At 39.0% G+C, this 22539-nt stretch overlaps 1 protein-coding gene across 1 annotated transcript in view; it reads right to left on the reverse strand.

Annotated features, from left to right (window-relative positions):
* Window positions 1–3486: 3486 nt before the first annotated feature.
* The window catches only part of EYA4 (EYA transcriptional coactivator and phosphatase 4), a 219728-nt gene continuing 200675 nt past the window's right edge, over window positions 3487–22539 (reverse strand). The window contains exons 14-19 of the mRNA XM_038770079.1: window positions 19122–19180; window positions 18855–19015; window positions 16274–16388; window positions 13785–13906; window positions 8503–8603; window positions 3487–3630 (exon numbers count right to left, since the gene is read on the reverse strand). Of these exons, the coding sequence (XP_038626007.1) occupies window positions 3550–3630; window positions 8503–8603; window positions 13785–13906; window positions 16274–16388; window positions 18855–19015; window positions 19122–19180 (639 nt within the window). The 3' untranslated portion in view covers window positions 3487–3549. The remainder of the gene's footprint in view (window positions 3631–8502; window positions 8604–13784; window positions 13907–16273; window positions 16389–18854; window positions 19016–19121; window positions 19181–22539) is intronic.

The following is a 22539-nucleotide window of genomic DNA, read 5'->3' on the forward strand; positions in this document are numbered from 1 at the left end:
CACAAAAACTTTGCAACATGGTACGGTGCAGAAAATGACAACATTTCCAAATGCATTTATTGAGAAATAGTAAAGATGTACATATTTTTACAAGCTTTTAATATTAATTTACATTTTCTTTAAATTACGTAGGCCCCAACGAACTATACCTCACTAATACATGACGGAGACCCTCGGTTTTGATTAGTTAGATTTCCAAAATGCAACTATTGCTGGGAGTCAAAATGCAACTTTGGCTCGCAATGCTTGTGTTCTTCTTTAGAGACACTAAATTCCACATTCATTGAGAATGTAAGCATATAAGTTAGCAAGTGTGCTTAGTTAGACTGAAGCAAACGTCAAATCGGAACATGCTGTTGACACTATTTTGGATACTCATGATCTCACTGGAAAAAAATCATATTCTGAGAGCAGCTGTCACCGCTATTTTTTTGTTCACAAATTTTATGTGTTTCTAAAAGAAATTTTTGTTTTTGGACTCCTTATATAGACTTTTACTGGTGTTGTTATACTATGTAAACTTACCTCCATATTCTATAGTATTGCAGTAAAACAAGTTGCCTGCTTTATTTTGTAACAAATTACACTGGATTTGTCTTTTTCAAGTGCAACACTAAGTATGGTGAATATTACACTACCCACATTTCATATTTGTACAATAGCAAAAAATCCACTTTTGTTTTAGAGCATTATTCAATCTTGAACAATAAGGCACAGTAACCAATATATTCAAAATGCAAGAGGCATTTGCCAACATGGTGTTTTACTTGTGTTTGAGGTAAGAAAGGAATGGGGGCCATGAGGGAAAAAACTGGTAATATTTTTAACTACCCTGCTAGATAATTTACATTTAGATATGTATTCAAAGCCCAATTGGCCAAATCTTAATTTCAACTTGGCAAGCAGAATGAAGGAGTATATTAATCTTTGTTGATCTCACTTTTAATTGTTATCCAGGTTCAGAATTTTGAGAAAGAGACTTATTAATGTGAAAATTAGTATGATTTTATTGTACTTTTTAAATGTTTTGCTTCTACAAGACCTTCTTGGGCATAGCTCTCTTTGCTTGCAATTATGAAAATTTTAAGAGCCTTGTTATTTGGTATAAAGTGGAAGGAAGTGCAAGAATATCACCATTTAAGCCATGATTCCTGGGTAACAGTGTAAAATCATTGAAGTTTTACCAATAGAAATAAATAAGCATCATCAAGATTTCAGTGCATAAACCATTTTTTTTTAAGTTATGAGGAGGTGGGAATAAGCAGTGTAAAAATGTAGTTTTGATTTAAATTTAACATGCACTATCTTTTATTTTCCATCTTTGAAGCAAGTTTCTCCTTATAAAAGTACAAGGTTTGATTAAAGCTCACTCCAATTTGTCAATTTATTATAATTGTGGCATAGGCGCTAATTGCCAAAATAGTGCAATAGTCAAAGCTTTAGTTAAGCATTTTGTGGAAGACTTCTCATTGCTGTGCAAGACTTAATAATCTTAGTCTCTCTCTGGCCAATAGAGTCACAGTCTTAGTGTCTAACAGAAAAAGGCCAAGTTTAGAAGCATGGGAAATTAAATTTCCACTATTTGAGCTCATTCTTGAAGACTTAATATTGTGGCTAATTGCATCCTCAACTGGTTTGTGTTTACTGGCCGACCCGGTTAAACATGATCACATGGCTGGCCAATTACAAAACAGATGAAAATGATTTCAAAATCTCCAACAAAGAATTATGAGTGCGGAAGTTTCTAAAACAAAACCAGCTCTAGCCATCTTAAATGAGGATTGTGGGGAGAGGGAGGGAGAGAAGGAGTAAGAGTCAAAGGGGGTGGAGCACAGAGAGAAGAAACTGATAGGAAAGAGGAATGATGAGCTCTAAAACCCTCATGGGAACCTAGAAACAAAACCAAGGCGGTGACTGAGTTTCTCCTACAAAATGCTGTCAATGTTTGTGCAATAAAATTATAGGGAGAAAAGAATATACACTATTATTGAATGGGTAGGACCCATATACAATGGAGAAAATGATCAAAAACATTTTAATTCTAGTCATATTGTTTTTGTAATGCTGCCCTGAAGCTCCTTGTGGTCAGGAGATGTGTCTACCAACTCCATTATATTGTACTCTCCCAAGAGCCTAGTATAGTGCTCTGCACACTTTAAGTGCTTAATAAATACCATTGATAGACTGATAGTGTCTCATTTTAGATTAAACAATCTTTCTTCCTGTATGCCCATCTATTGGTTTGCATTACTTAGGAACATTTATTTAACTGGTTCTGCTGACTTAGAAACTAAGATTTTTCATTTTTGAAATGCCATTTTCGGGGGAAAATTTAGTGCTTGTTTTAATTTGATTTTAAGTTTTGGTCTATTTGGAAGACTCGGGTGATCATAACCTGACAGTTTATGCCATCATGCAATTTTGCATAATTTTATGATATGCGATACCCTCCATGATACTTAGCACACAGAAAAATAAATCCATCTCAAAAATAGTGTAAGTCATCATGGACATGGCCCTTAGTTTTTTTCACGTGAAAATAAAAGGAAGGGAACTGAAGATGTTGAACATTGGTATAACTTCCAAAGTAAAGGTCCCCCAAATCATTTCAACCTCCCAATATCCTATGCCTGTGGTTTGATACACCAATAGCTTGCCTCAAACAGTGGAATTATTCAAAATCCAAATAAAAAAATTCAAATTTTCCTTTATTCTTTTCTTACTGCAACAAATTCTTAAGTGCTTTTGATGCAGTCTAGGGCATTGAATTTGAATTTTGGTCATGTCAAAAATGATCACAGAAAGGTTATTTTTTTTTCCTTTCCTTTATCTACAGAGATTTTAACCAAAGTTACATTGTAACACACAAACACTGTCTTGTCTTTAAGGCACAACACATCAGTACGCACATTCTGTTTTCCAAACTTATAAAAGAGACAATATTATATTCCCATCTCACCCTCCCACTCCCCGCCCTTCAAAAGAAAGAAAGAAAAATTGCATCCACTTCCAAAGTTAGCTGCTAATAAAGTCACAGTAAATTATTTCCATCAATAATTTACACAAATTACAGGTCTAGACAGGATTGTCATTATACAGTCTGAGTGCATTCCAATTCAGATTTTCTGGGTTAGGTAGGCTAAAGTCTGATTCAAACCTCAGTGCTGAGAATATATCCCATAATGAGGAATGTTGTTGGACACCACCTTGTCAGACGGAAAATGCATGTTGGTGCTTTGCCAGTTCTACGAGTTCCTTGCTAAAGCTGTTAACTCCAGTGGGGGGCTTGTTCGGTGTGTTTCAGCAACCTCCATAGTTTTTTAATGCATTAAAGTGTTGCATCTATAAGACCACAGAGATTCCTTTATGTAGCACTAAAGTTTTAACTCCATTCAGCAATCTGAATTCTTCATCCTGGAATTTCGATTCCAAACGATTTCATCCTTTTCTTTAAGACAATTCATATGTGTAAAGTCAGAGGCATCGAATCACACATAAAAATTCAGTGTAGTTGAGATATAAAAAAGGATCTCCAACCATAGAATACAGTTACAAATACTCTAGTTCCAGTGCTTGATGTAGAGCCAAGAGGTCTGAATGACTTGATATTCTCCAAAAGGGCATGTTGTGCTGTGAATATTAAAAAAGGGAAGGGGGAAGGAGGGGGAAAAAGAGATCATAACCATTGTCTAAACACATGGTGGGATATCGAGCACGTGAACTCTGTTTCCCATAAACACATTTTGAAGGGGAGGGATTATATTTGACTATTTGATAGTACCAAAACGACATTGGCAAAATCAGAGAGAAATAGATCTGAACCAAATGTTTTGATGAATGAGAACCAATAATGGGACCACAGGCACCATTTAATATATTTAATTATGTTTTTAATAATGATATGACAGCACTATAATCAGACGTGGGTACTCTAATCATTCATCAAGTTCCAGCTCTCATTGGTCAAGAATAGTTTTCTTGGTTAAGTGATCTGTCTATTGAAAGACAATGGGAACTCAATTTTTTTCCTAAACTATAAATGACAACTAAAAGGCTATAACTTCTCTGGGGAAAATACAAACTCTAGGGAAGTTCTTAGGAAAATTAATAAGAACAGAAGAAAGGTAGATATTAATTGGAGGAAAAAAACAGAAGCATAAATTGGGCAAATCCTTTCATTAAAGATTATATTGAAGGAACTCGAGGGGTTGCTAGGAGGAGTGGTTTAGTGAATCACAAATCAGGTCAGATTATTTCTGGAAGCTTACTAAAGGACAGCCTAACCAGCACTGCAAATATTTAAAGGGCTTTTTAAAGGGCAAGACAGGGTCTGAGTTGGGTTAAGTCTGATGTAATGCCAACCATTACAAAGTTCCTTTTTCAGTGCGTTCTTCAGTTTAGACTATAAATTTGAAGAACACCTAATTGAAAACCGGTTCAGAAGGGTGAGCACTGGGGCTTCTGAAGTCTTATAAAAAGAGGGATAAATAGTGGCTGTAGAGTTCAGGACGTCTGAGTTCCACCATTGGCATTATCCCTGACAGGTTGAGTGACTATCTCCTTGTGCCTGGGACACTAGAAACAATGGTCCAATCAGTTTTCCCATAATGCATATTTGCACCACGCATTTTGAACTTTAATTCGTTAAAGTTGTTGCCTAGGGGAAAGAGCCCAAGCCTGGGAGTCAGAAGGATCTGGGTTCTAATCCTGGCTCTGCCAATTGTTTGCTGTGTGACCATAGGCACATGACTTAACATCTCTGTGACAATTTCCACATCTGTAGAGTACGGATTTCAATACCTGTTCTCCCTCCTACTTGGACTGTGAGCCCTATGAAGGGCAGGGACTGTGTCTGACCTAATTTATTTGTACCTACCCCAGAGCTTAGAACAGTGTTTGACACATAGTGTTTAACAAGTACCATAAAAAATACTACTGGGGAATTAGAGAATGTTCTTTTTTCAACGTGATTTTGTTGGACAGAATGCAATGTAGTTTTGGAAGAAATGGTTGTGTGTCTGTTCAATGCAGGTCAAATCATAAGCATTGTGATACACTTTCTCCTTAATGAGAGGTTCTTTGAGGTTGCATTGTACAGGAGAATGGAAACTCTTTCACTTGACATCAATCTCCCATTGCATTGCATTGCTCTGTGAAAACACAGGTACTGATCTGGAAGATGTCAAAAGGAGATGGAAACAGACACTTTGCCTATTCATCCAGGGCAAGTAACAATAGATATTTGGCAATGTTATTTCCCCCTGCCCTGTATAAAAATCCTTTGAAGGATTAGAGAAGCAGCGTGGCTCAGTGGAAAGAGCATGGGCTTTGAAGTCCGGGGCCATGGGTTTGAATCCCAGCTCTGCCAATTGTCAACTGTGTGACTTTGGGCAAGTCACTTCACTTCTCTGTGCCTCAGTTCCCTCACCTGTAAAATGGGGATTAAGACTGTGAGCCCCCCGTGGGACAACCTGATCACCTTGTAACCTCCCCAGCGCTTAGAACAGTGCTCTGCACATAGTAAGCGCTTAATAAATACCATCATTATTATTATTATTATTTGAAGATTTTGGAACTCTTTTAATAATACCTTGCAAATGAGGAAAAAATGTTACCATTCTCTATAAACATTGTATGTTCACCCTTTCCTATATACTTAGGCTAATACCAAAGTAAATGTGAAATCTCTTCTTCACACCTCTCTTTATTTTCTGCTTGAAGCAGGTTGTTGACATTGATTCAACTGTGGCCTATTTCATTCTTCCCACATAAGTTTCTCTCAAGAGCATCAAAGAGATTTCAGAAAAAGCGGAGCTTCAGTGGCTACAGCGATAGGGCATGACCCAAGGCAGATATGCACAGGCTAGCTTGAAATGTTGCTATGTGAAATATCTAGAACCCTCCACCCAAGGATGCTGTTTGTGTCATATGTCCAAAGGAAGCAGTGTGGCCTAGTGGCAAGAGTATGGGCATGGAGACGGAAGACCTGGGTTCTAATCCTGGCTCTGCCATGTGTCCTCTCTGTCTTCTCCCTGTGCCTCAGTTCCCTCATCTGAAAAAGGGGGATTCAGTATCTGTTCTCCCTCCTACTTAAACTGCGAGTCCCACGTGGGACAGGGACTGGGTCTGACATGATTATCTTGTATCTATCCCAGTGCTTAGTGTAACACTTGACACACAGTAAGTGCTTAACAAATACCACAATTATGTAAACCATGTACCTATGCTTACATGGATTTCAAACATTCTGTGCTCCCCTTATGCAACAGAGAGATAACCAGTTTGTGCATCTGTGTGGGAAAAGAATGACTAGTAAAACTTTCTGAGAACTGATACATTCCACCCTTATTTGCAAGGCTATACTAGAGGACTTGCCCTCGTCCTATTTGTCTATCATTGTATAATACTCCTTGGAACTCTATGGGAACAGGCAACTTGCTAAGCCTAATTAAACAATCACTATTTATAAAGGATTTTGAACAGTTTTTTGAAAAATTTCAAAAGCAAATCTATTTTAGCTAGAGAGAAATTTGGAGCTTATAACATTTGTTTAGCTTAGTTCAGATCTATTTGTAAATAGATTTTCTGCTCATGCAATTACAGCTACATCCAGAGAAAAGCATGCAGTCTGGGAAAGATAGAAACCAGCCACCTGTACTTTAGAACATACATAGATAATCACCATCACCAGTATTGTACCCACATAAACAACCATTTGGAAATAGCATTATAACGAAGCCAAAATTTGTCTCCACCACTCCCAGTAAAAAATTTTTAGAGCTTCAGATTGCAGCGCAGAAAATTTGAAACATGTTTTGAGTTGAGAATTTCTAAAAGAAAATGACGGGGGCTTTGAAAAATGCGGACTTGCTCGGGGTTTATATGGATTCGGTTTTGGAAAACAGGCACTTCAAACAAATATGATGGCAATCAGCTTTATAACCTGAATTTCTCTTGGCTGTACTGACAAGAACCCCAAAAAGAGTCATGGGTGAAAACAACTAGAGGGTGTGAAAGTAGCTACATTAAAACTCCATTTGTGAAAAATGATGCTTACTGCTCAAGGAAGTTTATGTCATTGACTCAAGCAGCTTTCATTCTCCATTAGTTTTACAAAATCCTTGAGAACTGGGACTGTGTCTTTTAGTTCTACTGAGAGCTCATTGCACTCAGTACACTCAGTAAACATTGTTGATGGTAATGACACAAGGAAAAATGAAGACAGGAAATGTGGCTGTTGTGTGGCTGGAAAATCTTCTGTTACAGGATGTCACCCTGTTCAGGCCATCCTGGATCTCAAATCTGCCATTTTGTGTATGAAAATGTCTGTCGATGTTGACACCGTAAGAGCTAGACAAAACAGGGTTGGGAGATGAACTCTTCTGGGTCCATCTACCTGGGCCTAATCATTTTTCTACCAGTACAGTTCTGTAATCTGCCGCCCCACCCACTCCTACCTGGGATTGAAGCCATTTCGGTCATTCCATTTTGTTTTAGTTGACTAGGACTGTAAATACAGCTGAGAAAATTCAACCTAGAGAATCTCTTGTTTATTACACAAAACCTATGGTAATGAATATAATTTTTCCTGAACACAAAAAAACTCAAATCCAGTCACGTGAAAATTGGTTATTACTCGATACTATGAAATGGAATAAATCTTGTCATTTTTTGAATACTTGTTTCTTTAGTTTATCAATCCAAATGAGTCACTGTCAAATATATCTATCCATATAGATAGATACATACAGGGAAGCAGTATGACCTAGTGGATAAAGCACTGGCCTGAGAGCCAGAGGACCTGGGTTCTAATCCTGCTCCACAACTTGCCTGCTCTGGGAACTTGGTGCCTCAGTTTCCTTAACTGGAAAATGATGATTCAACACCTGTTCTTCCTCCTACTTAGACTGTGAGTCCCATTTAGGACAAGGACTGTAACCGGCCTGATAAACTTGTACCTACCCCAGCACCTAGAACAGTGCTTGACACTGTAAATGCTTAACAAATATCATATTTAAAAAGCTATATGGCTAAATGGATGTATAGCTATATAAGGACATTTCCTCCAAATTCAAGATTTTTTTCTTTGTAGCATTGGATAGTTTGTTTTTGTAAGAATATTTCAGAGAAACAGAGAGCCACACAATTTTCACAACTTTGAAAAAATCATATGTCCATGGCCCTCCCCAGAAATGCTTCAATCCAAATGGTTTATTTGAATGTAAGTATGACCTTCTCATGCGCTTGCTGCTTCGCATCTATAAATTCAAATTATCATCTGCCACTGTGCCAAACGACAGAAATGCAAACAAAACAGCTTGCATTAGGAGTAGCACACCAACAATTTTGTGAGTCAGGTTACCTTTTTTGCTGCCTGTTCTTCTTCTACACCATCCCCAATTACAACATATACTACTTTTCTGCCAAACCTTTGCATTATTCGCTCAAAGCAACTTTCTTTGCCTGGAAGATAAATGAGATAAAAGTTCAGAGGGAAGTTACCTGATTAGCTGCATGTTCCTCATCTCGGCCATCTCCAACCACAACATAAGTTATGTTAGTGCCAAATCTGGACACTATACGCTCAAAACAGCTTTCTTTGCCTGAAAAACAATGCACTGCTTATTCTTCCAGTCATTTGGTCTATTTGCTTAGAGATTTACATAGGGTTAAAGAAATGTGCATGGAATAACACTACACATGGCTTTGAACCTCTTGCTTGTAATATCAATGAAATTGACAGAAAGATCAGAGCACCTCAATAGGACAGAAGAAGTCAATTCATTTATTTGATACTGGGTTTCCCTCCTATGTTTGGGAAAAAGCCACTGAGGCAAAAATCCCGACTCGGTATGTTATTACTGCGGCTTAAAGTCACGGACCTGCTTAGGTATCATTGTTTGGCAACTTCTCATTGCAATTTGATTTGAAATTAAATGAATATATGTAGCAGCGAGTGAGTCACAGGAAAAAAAAAATCTTTCTTCAAATCACGATGATCCACCTATAAAATATCCAAGTAAAGTGAGACAAAGAATACTTTTCATGAGACTAGCTACTACTTTCTTCAATTAAACAGCCATTTGACTTGACTGTGAGTCCCGTGGGGAACAGGGACTGTATCTGACCTGATTATCTTGTATATATCTACCCCAGTGCTTAGTACAGTGCTTGGCATATAGCAAGTGCATAACAATATAAAAATAGTAATAATACTTGTCTCTTTTTTTGTCCTCACAAAATTTCTTTGAGGTAGGAAAAGCCAAGTATCATTTTCCTCATTTTCTAGATGAGGAAAATGAGTAATGAAGATTTTAAGTGACTCGTCTAAGAGAGCAGGCCAGTGGCAGAACTGGGACTAGAATCACAGAATGGATAAGGAGACCCAGGAACTAGATTCTTGAACCAATTTCCCTCTTCTGTTTTCACAGAGGTTCTATGATGCATCAATCAATCAATCAATGGTATGTATTGAGTGTTTACCATGTGCAGATCCCTGTATTAAGATCTTGGGAAAGTAGATTATAAAAGAATTGGTAGACATGATCCCTGACAAGAAGTGCTAACAGTCTATAGGAGGAACTTACGCTCTATAGGTCTATGATTATTTTTGTCTCTCTAAGGGAGATTGTGCCAGATGGATACAAAGATGCCGTACATATTTACTATTCTATTTATTTTATTTTGTTAATACATTTTGTTTTGTTGTCTGTCTCCCCCTTCTAGACTGTGAGCCCTCTGTTGGGTAGGGACTGTCTCTATATGTTGCCAACTTGTACTTCCCAAGCACTTAGTACAGTGCTCTGCACTAAGCGCTCAATAAATACGATTGAATGAATGAATGAATGAATAAAAAAACCATGACAGGCCATTCATCTGGTTTTATATCAATCAATGGTGTTTACTGAGCATTTACTATGTGGAGAGCACTATACTAAGTACTTGGAAGAGTACAGTACAAGAGGGTTGGTGGACATGTTTCCTGACCACAGATAGGTCACAATTTGGTTTTCAGCTGATCTATCCCCTGTCTATGGCACTGGATGCATTTATAGCTTTCTTTTTTATTTTCAGATACAACCCTCCCTCTGTCGTGGATAGTGGAGAGTACCTGGGAACACAACAACCCCAGAAGCAAAGGTGGCAGTCAGTGGTGGCCCCTGGAGAAATTCATTCATTCATTCAATCGTATTTATTGAGCGCTTACTGTGTGCATAGCACTGTACTAAGCACTTGGGAAGTACAAGTTGGCAACATATAGAGATGGTCCCTACCCAACAACAGGCTCACAGTCTAGAAGGGGAAGACAGACAACAAAACAAAACATGTGGACAGGTGTCAAATCATCAGAATAAATAGAAGTAAAGCTAGATGCACATCATTAACAAAATAAATAGAATAGCAAATATGTACAAGTAAAATAAATAGAGTAATAAACCTGTATAAACATATATACAGGTGCTGTGGGGAGGGGAAGGAGGTAGGGAGGGTGGGATGGGGAGGGGGAGAGGAAGGAGGGGGCTCAGTCTGGGAAGGCCTCCTGGAGGAGGTGAGCTCTCAGTAGGGCTTTGAAGGGAGGAAGAGCTTGGTGGATGTGCGGAGGTAGGGCATTCCAGGCCAGGGGGAGGACGTGGGCCAGGGGTCGACGGCAGGACAGGCGAGAATGAGGCACAGTGAGGAGGTTAGTGGCAGAGGAGTGAAGGGTGCAGCCTGGGCTGTAGAAGGAAAGAAGAGAGGTGAGGTAGGAGGGGGCGAGGTGATGGACAGCCTTGAAACAAAGAGTGAGGAGTTTTTGCCTTATGCATAGGTTGACTCGTAGCCACTGGAGATTTTTGAGGAGGGGAGTAACATGCCCAGCGTGTTTCTGCACAAAGATGATCCAGGCAACAGCGTGAAGTATAGACTGAAGTGGGGAAAGACAAGAGGATGGGAGATCAGAGAGGAGGCTGATGCAGTAATCCAATCGGGATAGGATGAGAGATTGAATCAGCAGGGTAGCAGTTAAGATGGAGGGGAAAGGGCAGATCTTGGTGATGTTGCAGAGGTGAGACCAGCAGGTTTTGGTAACAGATTGGATTTGTGGAGTGAACGAGTGGGCAGAGTCAAGGATGACACCAAGGCTGCAGGCTTGTGAGACAGGAAGGATGGTACTGCCATCTACAGAGATGGGAAAGTCAGGGAGAGGGCAGGGTTTGGGAGGGAAGATAAGGAGTTCAGTCTTGGACATATTGAGGTTTAGATGGCAGGCAGACATCCAGATGGAGATGTCCTGAAGGCAGGAGGAGACACGAGCCCGAAGGAAGGGAGAGAGAGCAGGGGCAGAGATGTAGATTCGGGTGTCATCAGTGTAGAGATGATAGTTGAAGCCATGAGAGCGAATGAGTTCACCAAGGGAGTGAGTGTAGATAGGGAACAGAAGGGGACCAAGAACTGACCTTTGAGGAACCTCTACAGTAAGGGGATTGGAGGGGGAGAAGGAGCCCGCATAGGAGACTGAGGTGTTTTTATGCAAAATGGGACCTAGAATGCCATTGTTATTTCCTTCCTACTTAGACTGTGTGCCCCAAATGGAACAAGGACTGCATCCAACCTGATAAACTTTTATCTACCCCAGTGCTTAGAACATTGCTGTACACATAGTAAATAACTAATTTATTATTAGTAGTAGTAGTGATAGTAATAATAATAGTGCTTGCTCAGCACAACACATGTAACATCATGTGAGTGCAGTATTTTTAGTGCCATTAGTAGTCACCCTATGTGTATAGACATGTTTTAGCTAAACTAGATCTGTGTATATCTGTACTATGTGTATTTGATTATATTTTACTGTATGAGAACAAGAAGCTTGTTCGTCAGAAATCCTGCAAGTTCAGGAGTTTACTACCAACTGATATCCACCCTGTCTCTTCCCCAGAGAAGGGAGGAAATGGCAAGGACAATCACCCAGAAGGGAAGAGAGCAGCTGAGAGACTTAGCCACATTTAAGCTCCTTGTGGGCAGGAAATGTGCCTGTTCATTGTTTTATTGTAATAATAATAATAATGGTATTTGTTAAACACTATGTGCCATGCACTGTCCTAAGCGCTGGGGTAGATGCACCATAATCAGGTTGTCCCAGATGGGTCTCAAAGTCTTAATCCCCATTTTACAAATGAGGTAACTTAGGCAAAGAGATATTAAGTGACTTGCCCAAAGTCACACAGCTGACAAGTGGCGGAGTTGGAATTAGATCCCATGACCTCTGACTCCCAAGCCTGTGTTCTTTCCACTAATCCATGCTGCTCTCCCAAGCACTTAGTACAGTGTTTTGCACACAGTAAGCACTCAATAAATAGGATTGAATGACCGGCCTCATGGCGGTGGCTTTCCTTGGTTCAATAGAGGACATCATCAAGGAGAGATTACATGAGCTGTGGTCCTCATGGCCAGCACATGATCTTCCTCTTTCCTCTCTCAAATTCTCCAACAATGGTTCTATACTGAGTGCCTCTTCCATTCTGACTCCTAACTGCTGAAGTTCCCCTCAATAGTCACCTTTGAAGATACCCTTCAAGTTCTTTTCAAGACTGTAAGCTCCTTGCAGGCAGGGAACACATCTACCAAATCTGATATATTGTATTCTCCCAAGCACTTAGTATACTGCTTTGCACACAGTAGGTGCTCAATAAATACAATTAATTGATTGTAAAATTCTTGTTGGTAAGAACATATGATTTATTCCTGTTGTACTTTCCCAGGGGTTTAGAATTGTGTAGGCAATCAATAAGTATTAGTATTACTACGACTACTCCTAAATTCAGTTTGTGTTTGAAGGAATAAAATAAAAATATAACACCATTTCGACAGCTGCCATCAGGTGCTCCTGCTGTCAGGCCCTATATTTGAACTTTGCAGGACTTGGGGTGGGCTATTTTTGGTAGAAAGTCTTTGGCTCTTGAACTTCTCTTACCAGCGTGCCAGAGCCTAAGCCTCATAACCTTCAGGGACACTGATGAGCGATTGTGTTTCAGCTTTCTTGGGATGACAGAAATGTTTATTTTCATTTTAAATGTAAATAGTAGTACTCTTTTGAAAATGTTCCTAGGGACTCAGGGACCACTATACATTTTCACATAAACATGATTAGAGTTAGCTATTTGACTGCTAGTGCACACTTTTAGAAATTAGGGTTTTTCAGACACCTGTCACAATATTAATACTTCATTTAGGTTATTTGACCTCAATTATTTTTCCTGGAATTCAAGCCAATATGATGTGATTCCTCAGAGATTGTTCAGTAATGCTCTAAAGCTACCTGAAGTTCTGATCTGCAAGAGTACACATCAGGAATCTATATACACTAATTAAATCAATCAATGGTATTCACAGAATTCTTAGTGTGTACAGAGCACTGTACTAAATGCTTGGGAGAACGCAATCCTCTCCCAGGACATGATCCCTGCCCTTAAGGGGATGCTTATAATCTAGCAGGGAAGACAGAAATAGTAGGTGAGACAGGCATAGGATGAAATACAGCAGTCAGAGTTGCTGTTTAGATGTATGTCCTCCTATGTTTTTGGTAATACAGCATATAGACAGTACTATCACCAACACCAACATATAGTTCGAACATCTAATTTTCCATGTTAATTATTTTGAAAGAGTCCAAAAGTATTTTACAATTTGAGCAGCCCCAAATTTGCCTGAACATTACAACCCTAACAGAGGAAAAAAGAAAAAAAAGCAAAAAAAAAGAGCACATGAAAATGCATTACTGATAGGATTGGAGAAGAGTGACTTACCTATTTTAGTTGCACTGTAAATGTTTTCAATAGGAAAAGCGCCACCTAAACTATATAGCAGGACCTTTGCCAGGGCTGGGATAAGTTGGGTTGTCGTTACCAAGACATTTACACAGTTACTCCTAGGAGGAGAAAAATATTCAGAAATAAAGAGATTAATAGATTGAGAGTACTGGCATGCCACACAATCCAGCGGAATTACTTTCTTTGAAAATGTCGTTGTGTCGTGAATGACTTAATCACAGAATATGATTATCATGCTACACATAAGGAATGATTCCAGAACCTCTGGAAAAATAATATGAAATTCCTTGCCGGGCAATATACTGTCTTATTAACCATCATTTAAACGATTTTAAAAATCTTCATTAAAGTAATTCACAGCAAACATCACACTAATTAAATGAGCTACTGTAATTTGAGTACGAGTTTCAGCAGGAGGCTGCAGATGTAAAAACTTTTTCTATGGACTGTGGTAGTGTTTTCAACTTTACTGAAGAATCTATTCCACTTAGATTGACCAGCAGTCTTCCTTTCTTCATAAAGTTCTCTGTAACGGGCTAACTCCTTCTGAGCATCTCTGCACCTTTGAACTGCTTGCAAAGCCTGCTGCTCCAGGTGTTCTTCTGGACCTGGTGAGTTGTACCTCTTCTGGTCTCCCTCCCCACTCCTGGCAACTTTCCCCAGAAACTCCTATCTTCCCTTTGTGGTGAACTCTGCCCTTTAGCATTTTAGTTCTTTCGTTCACCTTCCATAAGAATTGGAACTGTGGCCACCACCTTTTCCTCCCCACAGCCCCACTGCTTCGTTTTTGTTGGCTTACAGCCCGCCTCTCTCATCACTCATTCATTCAATCATATTTTTTGAGCACCTACCGTATGCAGAGCACTGTACTAAGACCTTGGGAGAGTACAAAATAATAAACAGAGCATTCCTTGCCCACAGTGAGCTAACAGCCTAAAGTCTGCAGTCTCCCCACCCCAGCTAAAGTCACAGGGTTGGAGACAGTGATGAATGAAGCCCTCCCACCAGCCCAATCTCACCCTATCACCTACCCCAATCTCACCATCCCACCCCAAGCACCCCAATTCAGGCCTCCATTCTTGTGGTTTTGACAGGGTCAGGAAATAATGGCTGCAAGTCAACAGAATGGAAAGAACAGGTGAGGGGAAGGGGTTGTGGTGCCTATTAAGGGTAGAATTAATAACGAAGGAAAAGCCTCAATTCATTATAATTCAGGTCAATTCATTATAAAGGGAGCTCAGTGGTGGCAGAAAAGCCATTGGGTATAGCCCTTAGGAAGACAGGAGTGGTGATTGATTTACCAGCAGTAATTGGATGCAATGTCAGGATGTCAACAATTAGAGTAGAGGTTTTATCTATCACAGGTCATGACCTGGGACTTGCCAGTATACCCATTTTACAATAAGAGCAGTTCTAGAAAGGACTCAGACCGACTGAAAGGGTTTTGGAAATAATTTCTGAATTTTTCTCTAGTGCATCCAGAGGAACCATGTTTAATCTGTATTTGTTCCTGAGTAGTCATTCAGTTGGCAGGTGAACACCAGGACTCCATAAGCAGCATCTTTGAAAGTGAAAATAGACTGTAAACTCACTGTGGGAAGGGAATGTGTCTGTTCATTGTTGCATTGTACTCTCCCAAGCACTTAGTATAGTGCTCTACATACAGTAAAGTCTCAATAAATATGACTGAATGAATGAATGAAATACTATTTGGTTCTGGATATAACAAATGACCTTCTTATAGTTCAGAGGAACCATTGGAGAGACACACATAAACATTTTGGTGCCCGCAATGAACATCTAATATGATGATACACGTGTTATGATAGCATTTAACATTAAACTCACCCTTTCAGCACATCTCACTTGCAAGAATTATTACTGTAGACCCAGAAGGCCAAAAAGCATTTGATTTGTGAAACCATACAATTACAGGTTACTTGCATGGCTAACAAACTCTAATCAGGGTTTGTTTCCAAAGGACACATGGCTAACATGGGACGAATGCCCCAGCCAGTGGTTGCCTAATTATGAGTGACTGTTGTACAAGGTGATACATTCCATTTGGTTGAGGTATACTGGAGCAAAGAAATCATCTTCCAAAACAACACAGCTCATACAACAGATTCCACTGAATACAGGATATGAGCAATGCTTTATATTTTCGACAACCTTAAGTATTTTATTTACTTTACTGCTCCAGAATTTTTTATCAGAGTATCATTCTTATTTTCTATTCAATATGGCTCCCTATCCTCAAACCCTATACTTTGGTCTTTGTCACTCTTGGGAATAGAAATCAAATAAATGACAGTTGGTTTTTGTAGAACAACTTCCCTTTATGAAATACTTGGTTGCAAGAAATGATACTGACACTGGCTGCATTTTAAAGTAATCCTATTAAAAATATATTTGACACAATTGAAAATATAAGATTGCCACAGTCTAGACAGAAAACGACTTACCTCGTACTAATAATAGATAAAGATTTAAGTGCATTTGTCAGCCAGGAATCTGTTAGAGCTTCAATCTCTGCTCTTAATTGCAACCAAGCATCTCTTTTTGCAGGACCAAGGAGACCTGAAACACGAGTGAGGAAAGAAAAAGCTGAAATGGGCAGATTTCTCAGCGATAACTGCACCTCATCGACACACATACAACTGTGCCCTGCAATGGTTGAATGGGCATTTTCTCCACAGTCCAAATTAGAATAGATGTGAGATTCATGCGTATTTTTCCAAGCAATTTGGACTCCACCTCAAACTAAACAAAAATTACAGATCTTTTGGTTCCGTACTGGAATTTAGCAGAATGACCATAAAAATAGAAATGTAATGGACCATTCTGTAAATGAATGGAAGGCTCTTCACCCAGATTACACGTTTCAGTAATAAAAAAAAGAAAGTTACCAATGTGCTACTAGGAAAATCAAAAACTTGGGTGCAGCCTCTAGGAATTTTTCCCTGGAGAAATAAATTCAGCCTTCCAGAGAAAGGAATCACACTACAAGAATACAAGGAATGCAATTACTGCAGTGGGTCTTGGTCATGCAGCCTAATATTCTGTCTCCAACAGTGTCCACAGAGAATGCTTGCATGGACAATGTGATGATTGTTTGCCCTAAACTATCTTCATGGTTGGGGATGGACCATCTAACATTTTAAATATTTCAAATTACTCATTATGGATCCATCAATTTTTACCTAATTGATAATTGATAATTGATAATTTTTATCTCTGTGCAGCTTTTATTGATCTTGTCTGTTTGCAATATCATTTTAAAATATTTTATAAAAATGTCCTAATTATGTCCACTTAAACACCACAGTTTTCTTTTTAAGAAATAGCATGCTTCTGAGCTCTGAAGACATCTAGAAATTTTCATTATAATACAGTCCTGAAAAATCCATTAACAGGCTGATGGTATGAATTCCATTTTAGAGAGGTCAGAGAATATTCACACACAGCAGGGCACAAAGTTTCCTTGCAGACTGAAATGGTTCTATCCAGATAGAGCTACTCATCCTCAATTAATTCTCTCAGAATCTTTGTTTCTGTAGCCACATTCCAGCAGGAGCATTAACACAAATATTGGAAAGACGAGGCTATTTCCTCATAAGACCATTAAATATAGGGGGCCATTACTGCCTTAATAATGCTGACCTGCTCCAACTTTCCTTGCCTGTTCCTCCAGCCAAATTAGCTTTAATGGTCTGCCCCCAGAAACAAACGAAAATCAAGAAATATTTACCTCAAATTGATTTGACACATATCTAAAAGGCAGAAATGAGCAACTTACCTTTATCAACATTTGTGTCATTGTCCTGAGAATATCTAGTGTTGGTACTGCCCTACGTACTTCAATTAGTAATGATCCTGGGTTTTAGCTATGTAGTATGGCTTTGCAACATTGAGGATTAAATCAAGGAATGTCAGACACCTTCCCATGGTGGACCTGAAGGAATGTGGGCAAGAAACTTTCCCCTCATTTTTTTTAATGATATTTGTTAAGTGCTTACTATATACCAGGGACTGTGCTAAGCACTGGGGTAGATCTACGATAGTCAAGTTGAACATAGTCCATGTTCCACATGGGGCACACAGTATTAATCCCCATTTTACCAAAGAGGTAACTGAGGGACAGAAAAGTTAAATTATTTGCCCAAGATCACACAGCAGATAAGGGGCAGAGCTAGGGTTAGAATAATTTTTTATGGCATTTGTTAAAGCACTTACTATGTGCCAGGCTTGCTGTAGCACTGGGGTAGATCCAAGCAAATCAGGTTGGGCACAGTCCCTGTCCCTCATGGGGCTCCTAATCTAATCTCCCAAATCCTGATTTTACAGGTAACTGAGCAACACTGATTATCAGTTGACACAGGAATATTCTATTATTTGTTCACCACTTGAGTCTTAGCCAGGGCCATTTGCTAGATCATTAGTAAAAAAAAAATAGCACCTCTTTGGTAGACCTTTGGTACCACATTCATCAGCAAATTAATTTCCCTTTGGGACAAACATTAACTATCAGCTATGGGTTATTAGGAACTTTGTTTTTTAGAACTTCTGTTTTCTTCTTCATTTGTAATTTCATTTCTCTGACCTCTACAGAGGCGTTTTCTCGCCAACTCCATTTCCAGTGACAACTAGATAAACAACCAGAGGGCAATATTTTGTACTTGGTGTTGTCAACTAAGTTCCTGGGCAGTGGAATGTCACACGGAAGGGACACTACAATAAGTTGTTTTAGAATGGGTCCTGAGCTTGTGCATTTTATGAGCATCCATTCTTAGGAAATTACCACTGACTATACAGATAGCTGAACATAACCAAAATGCTATTATCTCTAGACTGTAAGCTTGTTGAGGGCAGAGAATGTGTCTACCAACTCTGTTGGATTGCATTCCCCCCAAGTGTGTAGTGCAATTCTCTGAGTAAGCGCTCAATAAATACCATTGATTGACTATGGATAAGTTAGCCACATGCAATTCTTGGTCAAGTTTACAAGCTTGGTCTTCAGATAGCTTTAGGCCTAAAATGACCTACCTCCCACGTTGTTCTTGTAGGTATTATATAATTCTTTTACTCGTCGGTATCGGAAAGCCAGCTTCCTCATCCAGTCTACTCCTCCTCTTACACCTGTTGGCAAACAAAGGTTTGCACTACTTGCAGCTGCATGGAAGCCATCAGTTGCAAAACTGTAGGTACTGCAACACCCAAAATATATTAAAATAAATAAAAGAAATAGATACACTTACAAAAGTCAGTCATTGAATTTCTGTAGGAAGCAGTGTGCTGAAAGACTTATCTTACCTTAAATCCTGCCCGTTATCATCAGAAGACACATCATCTATATGAACCTGATCACATTCCTTTAAAAAGTAAATGTAAAAGATATTTTTTAAATTGATGAGCTGCTCCTATACTTTAGCTTTTCCCTCCTCTCCCCTCCCTTATTCTTAGATTGGTAATCTAAGGAAAGTAGGTGCTTAATAAATATCATCGCTATTAACACCACAACTATTTTTTGTGATAGGTCGAGAGGTAGTTTTTGCATAAAATTAAAACCGCAAGATGGCAGTATCTACCCAGTGCATCTATGCAGGTCAACCTGACTCCTTTTGTTTCCCAAAACTAGGAATTCCTCAAGTTACACTGCCAAAATGAAAGCTGTTATGAGACAGAAACACAGACCGAGAATAAATGAGAGAAAGAAACAGAATGAGAGAGCAAGAGACGGACGGGAAGATAAATAAGTTACACTTTTTACTTCGGAGGGAAAATTTCCAAACACTCCTTGTTGGCAGTGTAAAGAAGGAGTGTGGCCTAGTGGTCTGGGCGTCTGAGGACCTTGGTTTTTATCTTGGCTCCTCTGTAACCTCGGACAATTCACTTAAATTCACTGTGCCTCAGTTACTTCATCTGAAAACTGGGGATTAAGACTGAGCCCCACGTAGGACATGGCCTGTGTCCAAACTGATTATCTTGTATCTACCTCAGTACTTAGAAGAGTGCCTGGCATGTAGTAAGTGCTTAACAAACACCCTTTTTTAGCAAAAAAATATGCTTAATTGTATCTTTGTATGGCTTTGCAACATTGAGGATTACCAAACATCGATTTCTGTTTGGTAAAAAACAGAAAACCACAGTTATTATCTCACAATATTACTATTATTTATTGTTAAGCACGCGTGTTCTTGACACATCATGGTCTCCTGAGAGTTTCATGACTTCCTTCTTTTAGCTGCATCAGAAACCGAAAGAACATTGCTGCTAGCCTTTCAAAATTACTGGTCTCAGCAGAACCAGGGAATGGGAAGAAAGTAAATCTGGGTTCTCTCACTGTTCAGAGTGACTACCATTAAAGAGAGTTGGGAACATCTGAGATGCAAAAATTTTATATGGGACATGATTGATTCTTCTGCAGACCTTAAACTCATGATCCTGATATTCACCTAAGGTTATAAATAGCTGCTTCTGGAATTCTTTCTGCTGGCCATTTCTCAACCCACCCATGATATTTACTGAGTGCTTACTGTGTCCAGAGCTCGTCTACTTTACATCCTGGGAAACTCTCACTGAAAAGTTGGTTTTACAAGTGTAAGGACTAGGAAAATAAATTGGCCCAGGTTAAATACCAGCCCTTTTCTAACCTCACAAAGCAAAGTTGATCACTGCTTCCTTCCCCTCCCCAAAAGAATGATTTAATTTGAATGACTCACTAATTCGATCAACTCTCTTTGTCAAAATCCCAGGTTATATTTCTCACACCCAGGTTTTTTTCCATTAACTTTGGGCAGCATTCTTCTTTATTAATGAGCTTAATTAATTTCTCATTTAAGAGTGTAGAAATGCAGCCCTACTGGTCTGAAGAAGATAATGGTGTAGTAAACTTGGAATCTCCACCTGATCTAGTTTGCAGCAGTGTCTTTTAGCTGATCTTATATAAATTTAAACATATGAGATGAGACAAGCTCATTGTTATTTTCACTGACACAGTTGGCCCCAAGCTAAGAACATGGTTCCTGCAAAATTTATACTTAACCAAAACAGAGTGAAGCAGCTCCACTTTCCTCTGAATACTGGGCCTTAGGCTGGGTGACCACAAGAATGAGGGACATCCATTACTAACCACTCTGTTATGGGCAAACTGTTATCTCTGGACAACTGGGAACTTGGCTGGGAAAGGTAAGTGTAGAAGAGGAGGGAATGCAAGCTGAGGGGAGGGGTGGCTTTAAGCTTTTATTTGGGTTAGGGAGTAGAAGACCAGTACAGCAATTCTCAACCATTTTCTAGTAGTGGGCTTCAAAGGGTAAAATTCTCCCAAATAGGCTTTACAAAATAAATAAATAAATAAATGAATAAGGCAAAAGCTAGCCTTCTTTCCCCTTTCTTTCTCTCCTTTTTCTTTACTGTTTCCCTGTTGTTTTTCTTTCCTCCCATTCCACAGTTCTTCATCCCTGGGGCACTTGAGGAACTCAGAAGCTATGCAAAGATCTTTAAAAATGCTGAATTTGATAGCTTCAATTTAGTCCTATTTAACAGTCAAGAGATACACTGGATGCTTTTTAGGAGTTCATTTCAAGCCCAGTATTCCATTCATTAACTTGTCCGTCACTTGTCTGCTGTGTGACCTTAGGCAAGTCACTTCAATTCTCTGTGCCTCAGTTACCTTATCTGCAAAATGGGAATTGAGACTGTGAGCTCCATATGGGATGGGGACTGTGTCTAACTGATTTGCTTGTATCTACTCCAGCACTTAGTACAGTGCCTGGAACATAGTAAATGCTTAATAAATACCAAAATTATTATTATTATTATTATTATTATTATTATTATTCATTCCTTCAATCGTATTTATTATGCGCTTACTGAGTACAGACCACTGTACTAAATGCTTGGTAAAGTACAATACAACAATAAACAGTGACATTCCCTGCCCACAGGGAGCTCAGTGTATCTATACTGAGAAACTCTGAAATACAGATGAAAATAGAAATCCCACTGTATTCAATTTCAAAATCTCCTGCCATTACCTCTCGATGACCTGGAACTTGCGAATTTTCATATAAACTCCATCAATAGAGTTATGAATTTATAGATTAAATGGTCAATTTTGACATTAAATGGTATTATGTCTATAGCAGGCAGCTATATCCTTTTTAAGGCAGATTGCAAACTTAAAATAAAATAAAATTTGAAAAAAAGTTCTGTACATTTAAAATCCTAAATCTTAAGCTATTGTTAAGAAAGAAGCATAGGGCATTCTAGCAGGTTAGAATGAAGACAGGATATTGTAAAGAGAGAAAGAAAGTGGAAAATATCCACATTAAAAATCACTTCAGTGCAGCACATGGCCTTGGGAGTCAGAGGACCTGGGTTCTAACCCCAGATCTCCACTTTCCTGCTGTGTGGCCTTAGGCAAGTCTCAACTTCCCTGTGCTTCAATTTCCTCAACTGCAGGGGTTTCAATACCTGTTCTCCCTCCTACTTAGATGGTAAGCTCCAAGAGGGACAGGAACTGTGTCTGACCTGAATAACGCCTGTCTATCCCAGCACTTAGAACAATACTTGACACATAGTAAATACTAAACAAGTGCCATGGAAAAAAAAAAAAAGAAGATCTGATTGGCTAAAATAGTTTCCTCATGTTACTGGGATTTCCCTGTAATTTATTATTCCATAGTCTAACCAAAACTTTTTTCTTTGAGACAAATGGAGTTAAAACAGT

Source organism: Tachyglossus aculeatus, chromosome 2, assembly GCF_015852505.1.
Source record: "Tachyglossus aculeatus isolate mTacAcu1 chromosome 2, mTacAcu1.pri, whole genome shotgun sequence".
Lineage (NCBI taxonomy): Eukaryota > Metazoa > Chordata > Mammalia > Monotremata > Tachyglossidae > Tachyglossus > Tachyglossus aculeatus.